This window comes from Haplochromis burtoni, unplaced genomic scaffold (genome assembly GCF_018398535.1).
Source record: "Haplochromis burtoni strain Fernald_Lab_line unplaced genomic scaffold, NCSU_Asbu1 Contig_69, whole genome shotgun sequence".
NCBI classification, from domain to species: domain Eukaryota; kingdom Metazoa; phylum Chordata; class Actinopteri; order Cichliformes; family Cichlidae; genus Haplochromis; species Haplochromis burtoni.
The window spans coordinates 920335-931201 of NW_024582430.1; the positions used below are offsets into that span (position 1 = coordinate 920335).

At 46.6% G+C, this 10867-nt stretch overlaps 1 protein-coding gene across 2 annotated transcripts; it reads right to left on the bottom strand.

Annotated features, from left to right (window-relative positions):
* Window positions 1-70: 70 nt before the first annotated feature.
* On the bottom strand, window positions 71-8029 carry rbb4l (retinoblastoma binding protein 4, like). Of its 2 annotated transcripts, none has more exons than XM_005923991.3 (12): window positions 7857-8029; window positions 5776-5920; window positions 5546-5691; window positions 5097-5270; window positions 4896-5011; window positions 4137-4297; window positions 3928-4054; window positions 3755-3832; window positions 3589-3665; window positions 3426-3483; window positions 3061-3171; window positions 71-662 (listed from the first exon to the last, which is right to left on the bottom strand). In XM_005923991.3, the coding sequence occupies exons 1-12, from the start codon at window positions 7870-7872 to the stop codon at window positions 591-593; spliced, it is 1281 nt and encodes a 426-aa protein (XP_005924053.1). In that variant the 5' UTR covers window positions 7873-8029; the 3' UTR covers window positions 71-590. The 2 variants fall into 2 exon arrangements, with proteins under 2 accessions (XP_005924053.1, XP_005924052.1); XM_005923990.3 differs by having other exon boundaries at window positions 5097-5273; window positions 7857-8028.
* Window positions 8030-10867: the final 2838 nt, after the last annotated feature.

Genomic DNA, 10867 nt, shown 5'->3' on the forward strand with positions numbered 1-10867 from the left:
TAACGGCACAAATGATACAGGAGCTGATGGTTTGGCTAGAGGCCGGATCTTAAAGAATTGCTGAGACGCATTTTTGGAAAAGTTACAAAAGCTTTATTGCGATCAGAGGTGCAGGAACCAAAAACTAAAGTTTCACATCATGTAACAGAACAAAGGTCTGTTTCCCTCGGGTGTAGGAATTTAGCCAAATGCAGGGGTGAGGAAGTACCGAAGGAGCGGGAGGCGAACGCAGCGGGAATGTTTGTTTGGAGGACGCGTCGTCAACTCGGGAACATCTAACAGGAGCTGCAGGTGGAGGAACGGAGCAAGCTATGCTGTAACGCTGCGTTTCCTTCCGTCAGCCCTTTTAAAATGAATTCACAGCGACAGCGTGCACACAGAGCCAATCCATCGAGCTCCGCCCACCCGAGAGGGACTTCAGTTCTTTTCCAGGTGCGTCGGTGCTTTTGGGTACCGGGCAGTGGTGAAGCGAAGCGAGACGGCGCCGGAGTGCGAGACGCCTCCAACGCGCCGCGCTGCTCTTTTCGCACTGAGATGAATCAGAGGGAGGGAGAGGACGGGTGGGGGTCAGGGGTGGAGCCTGTGCGTGGTTATGATCCCTGAGCCTCCAGCTCTGACGCAGGTGTGTTGTCGGGCTCCTCGTCATTGTAGATGTTCTCTGCCTGCAAGAAAGGAAGGAACCGTTAGAAGCAGCGCTGCAGTTCCTACCTCAACACGGGCGGCGTGAGAGATCGGCAGGAATCTGATGAACGTCAGACGAACAGTCCTCTTTCCCCCCCGATGTTAAAAACATTGCACTCTGACATTGTTGAAACTGGCCTGACACAATGATGGACCTTCTTCTACCTTCATATTTACATGCATATTAACATTTTGAGGCTCTCGCTGCAATCCAGCGGTTTCTCCAACTGTCCACAGCTGTGCAAACGCTCTCGGGTTTGAAGGGTTGTTTCTCCAGACTGGACATTTCAGCTCCACAGGTAAAGGTGGGATTTGTGCTGCTCATGCACCATCCAGAGCATCCTGACGGGTAATATCTGCACCTCATACGTGAACAGCAAGCAGGACAGACGAGCTCGCCGAAGAGTGGTGCGCTCTGCCGGACGCATCATTGGCTCAGAGCTCCCTCACCTGCAGTCTATAGACTCTGTGCGCCTTAGCATTTGCTACTATTCACTCCTTGTTCAACAAAGTAGCCAACTTTATTTTTTACAATTATTACAGATGTTTTAAGGCTGTAAAAACCCCTCACTGTACACTTTGTACACTTTTCTCAGGCAGGCATGAACATTTTCACTTTTCTCTCTTCTTTAAACTCTCAAAGTTCAAACCTTTGTAGAAAAATAAGGCCAGTATTATAGAATGAAACCACAGATCAAACCCTGTTTTCAGGTCCAGAACACGGAGTAGAGCCGCTGCCAGAGAATTCAACATTTATGAATCAGAAGTCCAACTTTTTGTGCGATGGTTAGCATCTTTAGAGTCACACTGTACTGTACAGGAGAGATGGCACGGAGGAGATCGACAATGCGCTGTATACAAAAAAAGGCAATGAAAAAAGAAATGAGTGAAACAGCACAGCTGCGTTATAGTGAGGGACCGCTGTAATTTTGAAGGTACGTCACAACATACCCTTCGTAAATACTAATGCATAGAAACCCTGATCAGCAACCATTCATTTATTTTTTTCTGTGGCTTTTTTTCACGGTTTGTTGACATGCTGATATCGACACAACGGGGGAAACATCTGGCTTTCACTGTTGTTCGCCTGTAGATTGAACATTTGCCTGTTTAAATCATAAGACTGTCTCTGCAGAGATGTGCTTCTGCTGCAGTGATGCAGTTCTGCTTGTGTTGAGTGACGTAAACAACCAACCGATCTGCACTCTTCAAACGTCAAAACTGATCATTTGATTTTTTATGACACAGTAATGGTGAGCGTTCCCATCTTCTGCTCTTTGTAACTTAACGCGATCTTTGCGTTTTTGTGTTTTGGACATGGTTTGCAGTCCATCTTCGCAGTAGCAATTGACCGCAAAATAAAGTTACTGGAAATGCACAACTTTACATCCGGTCTTAAAACAGGAAGTTAGTATTTTCTTGTGCACAGGGTCTATTTACACCAAGTGGTGCAGCACCAAAGCCGGGAAGATGCTGAAAGACCCCTCCCACCCCACCAATGGACTCTCACTGTTGAGGTCACAGAAGCGCTTCCGCTCCAATAAGGCCAACACAGAGAGAAAGAGGAGGAGCTTCCTCCAGGCTACTCGGGCAATGAACCAGGTGTAGGACTGGAGACTCTGCATATCTCATATCACCGTCTGCTGATTTGCACCTTTTTATTTTGGATTTTTAACTTTAATTTTATACTTGATTTGTAATTTTAGTTTTATTCATGTATCTGGTCTGTCGTACTATGTATGCGACAAATACAATCTGAATTTGGATCAGGGCTCGTACGGCCGCCTCAGAGCGGTCCACTGCTGTGTTGTTAGCCATTCCTGGGTCTTTGTCCTGTTGGAGGACCCACAAGCTGCGACTGAGGCAAAGCTTTGTGACGCTGCACAGCTCAGCCCAGAATGCACAGTAGCTACAGCGCTGTGACCACGGAGCCGATCGAGGCCTTGAACGCTACAACCGAGACGGCTCCAGTAAGACAACATTCCCAGTGTCTCTGTTAGTTTTCAGCACGGATCCTGCATCACGCTCAGCCTCCCTCCAAAACCTCGGAAACCATCACCGCACCCCGAGTAGGTTTAAATAAATAAATCTTTGTTTGGAGGATCAGACGGCCGACGTTCTGATGTTCTTGAAATCAAAACGACCGTTGGCGTGCTCGTGACACCGTTTCTGAAACATCTCCAAACAAGCTTCCAGATGTTTTGGTCTTTGGCGCGAGTGAAACGATATTCTGTTTTCTTGAAGTCAGCTTTCACAAGTCGAAATGACATTTCCATGTCAGAACTCCGAGCTGCTGCTGTCGCACCACCCACCACTTCATCTGATCTGTTACTGTCACACACTGTGTGTCTGTGTGCGTCTGTGTGCGTGCGCGCTCACCATCTGCCACACTTGCATGATGTTGTCCTCAGACACCGAGCAGATGATCCAGGGCTCGTTGGGGTTCCAGGAGAAGTCTGAGATCTTTGCCGTGTGGCCACCGTGGATGAACTGATGGAGATCAGCAATGACAGGTTAGAGAGGCGGGGCTTTGTTCTGACAGGAAAATGATGCACCTGCTGATCACACCTGAAGCACTCGAACACTCTCTGCTTACGTCACAGTATCTGAGTAAGCGCACTCGTGTCATCGAAAGGTCAAAATGAACAAAAACATGTTTGTTTTTTAGGTCAGCCATGATCATGTGATCAGAATAAAGACATGCGAGTGTCACCTAAAAACGTGACGCTGACATCATCACCTACCAGGAGCTCTGGCGGGCCGTCTTCAGCGTCCTCTGCAGACTGCTCCTCCCCAATTTTGCTAAAACGACACAAATCGATATCAGTATTTTTAATAAAAATACATTAGTGTCATTGTCTCAAGCCCCGCCCTGATCTGAAGCTCCGCCTGACAGCGAGGCATTACCTGAGATCCCAGACATTGAGACGGCGGTCGGTGCCGCTGGACGCCAGGATCGTCTCGTTGTGAGGAGACCATTGTACCTAATAAAAAGGACAGGAAGGCCTCGCCATCATTTTTCCGATCACGTGTGAGTCACCGACGAAGCCTCACAAACACTTTCAGGTCTCACCTGGAAAATTTCATCTTTGTGTGACTCAAAGGAGTGAAGCTTCAGTTTGAGGTTTCTCAGATCCCACAATGCAACAGTCTGACAGGAAGAAAAGCACACACACCTCAACATATATGAGTAATAGAAAAAACTTTATTCGTACGATGACAGGAGCAGGTGGGTGTGTCCTCTACCTTATCGGCAGAGCCGGTGGCCAGGATGAACTCGCTGTAGGGATTGAAGCTCAGACAGTTGACCTCGGCGGTGTGAGCGTCCACCGAGTGGCTCGCTTTGGACGTGTTGTTAGAGCGCGTGTCCCATCTGAGGATGGTTGGAGGCGGGTCAGAGCCAGCAGGTTTGATCGCACAGTTAGAAATAACCACCACCTTTAACGATCACTTACATCATCAGCTTCTGGTCGTCGGCGACGGAGCCAAAAAGTGACTCATGGAGGAGATGCCAGGAGACGTCCTCCACGACCGCCGTGTGGCCCGTGAAGATGGTCTTTGCGTCCAAGATCTTCCCTTCTTTTGGACCGCCCCCGATGTCCCACAGGCAGATGGTCTGAGAGGAAGAGGAGGCGGGGCATGGGGAAGTTTTATGAGCAAACAAACATGAAATATTTAATTGTTCCTTAACTGCGTTCGTCTTCAGATGATAAAAGCAAAGACGATCGTTCTTATTCCTCTGAATGACTACATGTAGAGTTTAGTGTCAACTGTGACCATCAGGGGGAAAATCCACTCGTTAACGGGACTGAGCAGCAATAACGAGACGACTTCTGTACGTCACTGCGTGACCGGGACGAAATGTTTGGCTCACCGGAAGAAGCACCTGCTACTTTCGCTCTGGAATTTTTTTTCCTTTTGAAATTGATGAAAGACAGAAATATTTTTGATCTTATAAACTTTTTAAAATTAAAAGGGCCTTTATTCTGAAAGTCCCAAAAGTCTTGACAGCATCCAATAAGAAACTGGAAGCTTTTATTTTGAAAATATGGCTTTTTATAAAAAAATTTAAGGTATTTTAGTTTGAAATCTGACATTGAGCATCCTGGTAATGTCCTGCTGTCGGCCTGTGTGACTTCTAAACCCTTAAACTTGACCCTCACAGGGACCCTTCTTCAGTTTGTGTACTGAAGCTAAACGATGATGTCACGTACGTGGTCGTCGGAGGCGCTGAGCAGGTTGCCGCTGAGGTTTGGATTCCAGGAAAGGCCATATCCTTCTTTCTGGTGACCTTTCAGTCTTAGGTCGGGATTACACTCCCCGCTGGGATCTGAAACGCACACACACATGCCTCGTCATGATGCGTGAGGGCGTTTGATTTTAGCATGTAGCGAGCAGCCGGGCGGCGACCTCACCTGGCTTGGATGGGTGTTTAGTGTAGTCGAAGACCAGCACGTCGGAGGTGGGAGTCTTGGTGGCAATGATGCAGGGGTTCTGGGGCATGTAGCGCGCTCGGTTCACTTCGCCTTCGTGGTTGATCTTTATCTCGATCTCGATCTTCCCGCTGACGGAACCGAAGCCGCCGAACTCTGAAAGATCAACAACGCTCAGATGGAGAGGAACAGGCGACGGCGGCATGACCGCCGTGTCCTGACCTACTGTACCCGAAAGCTGCTCAGCGGCACGCTAAAACACTAATGCTACCTGTGGGAGTGGCGCACCTTCAGCACACCTGAACACAGCATCAACGTACCTGCTGGGAGACACAACAACACAGTGTGAGTGCACAGATCTGCTAAACCCCTCCCCCTCCCTTTCAGACAGGAAGTAACTGTAACCAGCACATAAACACGCCCTTGCTTACCTCCTTTCTCGCTGTCGTAGTGCGACGCGTCAAACTGGGCGTCGTCGTTTGGAACCTGGACGCTCGCGATAACGAGGTGGTTCTGCTCGTCTGACGTGTGCGTCCCTAAAACCAGCCTGTGAACCGCGTAGTCCTTTCCCTCCGGCCTGTGGAGAGCGCCGAGTTGAACCGTCACCATAACCAGCCAATAAAGCAGCAGCTTCGCACACACCTGAGCAGCCTTCTTTTACCTGTTGACATCCGGGAGCCACTGCACCGTCAGGCTGGGCCACTCCAGCGCGTGCGTCATCACCAGGTCATACAGGAAGGGCGTGTTCTTCTTCCAGATCTTGTACTCCTCGTTGATGACCCGCTCCTCCACCGCATCGTCGTACACTTCAGAGAGACCACAAGGTGAGACACAGGTACACACGTCTCATCCTGACTGTATGTGAGCTGCAGACATCTGCTCCTGTTCTGCAAGTCTTTGACCACATTTTTACAACTGCCTTAAAAAGACATTAATAAGAGAAACTCTTTAAAAAGAAATAACAGTATGTATAGAAAAGATGAGGATGTTTTGGTCCAATCAGATCGTCCAACACACGAAACACAGTATGTTTACACAAATCAGCTGTTCAGAATTTCTGTTAAATCTCACATTAGTATTGTCATCACTCCCACTGCGCTTAAGATTTTTCTTATGTGTATTTTACTGTATTCAGTAATCATCTGTACACTGTATAGTATTGTTCTTATTAATGTTTCAAACACTTCTTTAATTCACCTTTTCTTCGTGTCCCTTCTGCTGATGTGAAAAGTGAATTTCCCCAGTGTGGGATGAAATAAAGTCTGTGTCTATGTCATGATGCCATCCTGCTGATGTTTTGGAGTTTTCCCCTTTTTCTGCAGAATTTCCCGCAGAAAAGGGGAATTCAATTCAATTTTATTTATATAGCGCCAAATCACAACAGCAGTCGCCTCAAGGCGCTTTATATTGTACAGTAGATCGCACAATAATAGATACAGAGAAAAAACCAACAATCATATGACTCCCTATGAGCAAGCACTTTGGCGACAACAAATGGTGCATCGCTCCCAAGTGTTACTGCCCAGTGATGGATCAGCCTGCTGTGAGGAGGAGAGACCTGTGAAGGTTTCTACCATCACCTGATCACCTGTGACCACGAGCTGCAGGCAGCAACTGAAACAACACCAACGAGGACGCAAACAACAGAATTGAGCTTCCTCTGAATGGCGTCCCAGCTTTAGAGATGTGGTGAGGTGTTTCGTGATCTGGGAGAAGAGCCGGCAGGACTGGGACACGCTCTGAGGAACTGATGCTTTCACTGACTGCTGTCGGCTCAAAGTAATGAGGCTTTACACCAGCTGACCGAAACTCTGCTGCCCGACTCGTCACTGGGACCAGGAGGAGAGGTATGAAGCTCCGACCTGCACGGCTAACACCTTTGGAGACTTTGATACCTGAAATCTTTGAGCTTAAACATCTTCAGGCTTCAGTCAGCCTGTGGATTACTGTTTACTTTTACTGTATTTTAATTTTTGATTTAATAAGCAGTTTCCATTTTTTACCTCAGTTATTTTATTATTATTTACTCATTACAGTAGTCAAATTACTGTATATTTTACTGTTTTTATTATGCATCTGCCTCGTTTATTAACACATTAGTTTTTACTGAATTCGTTTCTAAATGTAGTCTTAATCTGCTCAAACTATTTAAACGTTGAAAGTGTTGCTTTTGTGTTCTTTTTAAGTTATTATAAATCGCTTATTACTGCATAATGATTTTACTCTGATTTATTGTTGGCTCTGACCGGACTGAAAGGTATGACAATAAAATCTGATTGATTGATTATCTGATTAATAATCACGTGATGCCGCCTTCACAGCACTTTCATGTATGAAACGTTACCGGGGAAGCAGAGTGGACCTGGACTGGAGCAGTTTGGGGTTCAGTCAAAGTGCCTTGCTCAAGGAGTCCTGACCAGCCTCACGTGCAGCAAACAGACTCCAGCTGTGTGCGTGCTGACTAACAGAGGAGCTGCTGTTCGTGGTGAGGCAACAGCTCATTAACGTCAAACCGGGTCAGTTTGGAGATCTGACGTCATACCGAACTCAAAGACTGGGCGTTCAAACGCGCTCGTGTTTAAAAACGGAGGCTTTAAACCCGGGAAAGCTCGCGCTGACAGCTCTGATATTAGCATGTGATGCTAACATGAGACCCTAACAGAGTCTGCGCGCACAAAGCGGCGCGCTCGGAAAACAGGCCAAAGCAGTTTTTCGGCGCCGAGCAGCGGCCGTTAAACGTACCCTCTTTATCGGCCATTGTCCAAACTCTGCCCGCGACTCGGAGCCGGACGGCAGAGGATCCAGGAAGGTGGGAGTTCTGTTAAAACTGCTGCTCGGGGGAGCCGCTGCTAAACCCAGGGTCCTTCCCTCTCAGCGCCGGATTACGGAGGAGCGCTGCGCATGCGTGAGCGCGCGCATACTACAGGGGATCAGCGCTGTGCACAGACTGCGCAGACAGGGCATGCGCATCGAAAACAAAGAAAACACAGAAACAGCGGAGTACCAGGACCACGGTGATGGGCACAGGACCAAAGGGAACAGTACAGTGGGCGGGGTCACGTGGGGGCGGGGTCGAATATCAAATTTACACTTTACAAGATTTACAAGAAACTGTTTGGCAAATTCATTAGAAAAAACCAGTATTTTTAAGAGGAAGGAACAGAAAATGTACAAGGAAAAATGTACTTTTTTATTTTCTTAATGTGGCCCCAATTCTGTGCCCTACAAAACAGACAGTGAGCAGTTTGCCTCTGACTGGAGGTCTTATACTGTCTCACAGTATAAGTACTCAGCATCTCGCCTAAAATCAACCAAATTTTGCTCCAAAAGGTGAACCGTTCGATATTCAGATAATAAAGGTGTCGTTTAAGTAAACCTGAATACAGGCTGAGATCACACCTGTGGCTGCTTTTCATGTTCTTTAATCCAACAGATGAAGGACGAAAAAGCAGCAGTAAGATGCTGTGATGTTCATCGGGAAAAGGTTTTATGAGCCAGAGAAAGAAGCAGCTGAGCTCTCTGCAGCTCTGATGAATGTGACAATTTAAATTTGAACCTTGAAGCCGAGTTAAACTTCACAGAGAAGCAGCTCTGAGGTGTGACTGATGCACATTTAACACACCTGTGAACAAACTACAGCAGACTTACAGATCCTGCTATTAAAAGATCATTCCATACACACAAAAATGAATAAAAAAGCCGGTTTAAACAGAGCTTAAATATTTTTATTTTCTTTTAATTTGTGTAATTTTAGGATTATAATTTTGATTGGATGTCTCATACAGATTGGCTGAAACCAAAAAACTAAACTGAAGCAAGTAAACGTACACTGGAACCAAAGTGAAAAAAGAAAAGACTGAAATCAAAGACCTGTGACCCCTCAGTAACACAGACAGCCAAGGAGGTCAGAAAGGTGCTTTTATTTTGGTGAGTGTGAACAGGAAACAGACGGGCTCTGCATTCCAATGAGTTTATTTTGTAAAAGTTTTGTCCATAAACAGCAAAAACAGTTTACAGTAAATTACAAACCTTTAAAATGCAAAACATGTTCCAAATACGAGCATTAACAAAGATCGGAAAGAAACACCGACAGAGGAAGAGACGAGTTCGCGCAGAGAGGATGTCTCGACCCGCCGTGGGAAAATAAACAGTCTGTATCTGATGACAACAGGAGTGGGAGCAAAGCAAAGGCAACGGGAGTTAAAAGACCGAGCGGTCAGGCGTCGTCTTTGATTCGGTCGAAGGAGGATTTGGCAACTTCAAAATAAAAGATGACACCGCCCGTCTCCTCCGAGGGTGGACGCGGTCCAGGTAACCTTCGGGAATACAGACAAGCCAACGGAAACAGAGGCGTCCGTTTTCTTCAGGTTCACTCGCTAACAGCAACATGACGCTGACCTCTGAGCATCCACCAGGTCATCTGCAGAGTTACCTCTGTGAGTTAACCCAGGAGGTCATCATCATCTAATGTGTTTTGAAAAAAAGCAAAAACAAGAAAAAGTTTTTGATGTCAGAATGATTCATTTTAGTCTCCTGATTGGCAGAGACAAAAACACTCCCATATTTTTATAAACAGGGTCAAAGTCCCGACGCCAACCGGCGCCGCTTGGCCTCAAACTCACAGCGGGGAGGATGGCCGTAGACCCACGGGTCAAAACTGAGTTGTTAGGGGTAACACGGGCTTAACTTAATGAGGTTGTCAGCCTGATCCTCCTCCACCTTTTTTTTTTTTTAAACAGGAAGTAGTCTGGAGAGGTGTAAGTCCTAAATCAGAAATGAGTCCATCAGAGGGACGGCTCAGAGTCAGAGAGGCTGAGATGGTCTGAGCGTGTGCAGAGGAGGGAGGGTGGAGGATGAAGTTGGAGCTGCCAGGCAGGAGAAGAGGAAGAGCTCAGAGGAGATTTATGGATGTAGTGAAGGAGGACATGCAGAGGAGGAAGCTGGGACAGGAGGAGGTGGAGAGGACTGGAAGAAGAAAGTCTACTGGTGTGGAGAGGATAATCCCAGTTACTTTCTTTGTGTGGTAGTTTTCAGAGGTGGGTTTGCAGGGATGGGGTTTTTAAAGAATCTTCACCTACTCGGAACACATGTCACAGCTTGTGAAGAAACGAAACAATCTGAAAGGGAAAACGTTCGAACGGCTCGTCAGAATGAAGAAACCGGCTCGGGTCTCCCCGACGTCGTCTGTTGTCAGGTTTCCCAGTTTCCACACCGTGTTAGGTGGATGTGACGCAAGGGTCACCTCTGCCGGTCTGATGGATGCTCAGAGGTTAAACAGAAGAACCAGCCGACACTTGGATGGATGGCGAGTACAACAGCAGAGCATGCCACTATAAAAAGCTTTGAATTATACAGTGATCTATTTCACAGGTACACAGAGGAACGGATGTGTCACTTCTCCATAAAAAGATGAGCTGTTTTCTAGAGCGGTCTGAGTAGAATAGCGCTCCTACACTCTACAACCAAAGTCAAATATACAGATAAGAGTTAATACGGAGTTACAATGTGTAACCCGGTTGTGCACAACACTCCATACATTTATCTATGTATTTCCATTCATCTTTTTCTGGTTACATAAAAGAGTAACATATAGTGTGGATGGCTAATGTTTGACACTGAATATTCCATAAACCACTCCCATAATTATCCAGGTAAAAAAACAGAAACCTATTTCAAGCTACAACTAGAGTGATCAGTACACCGCAAAACCCGACATACATCATAGACGCTAGGAGAGTGTATATATATATATA

What these genes read in the sequence shown, in the direction of transcription:
- rbb4l (XM_005923990.3), bottom strand. An exon ending in CCACCGGCTCTGCCGATAAG is followed by an intron (nt 3,833 to 3,927) that starts GTAGAGGACACA and finishes TCTTCCTGTCAG; the next exon opens with ACTGTTGCATTGTGGGATCT. An exon ending in ACAAAGATGAAATTTTCCAG is followed by an intron (nt 3,666 to 3,754) that starts GTGAGACCTGAA and finishes CCTTTTTATTAG; the next exon opens with GTACAATGGTCTCCTCACAA.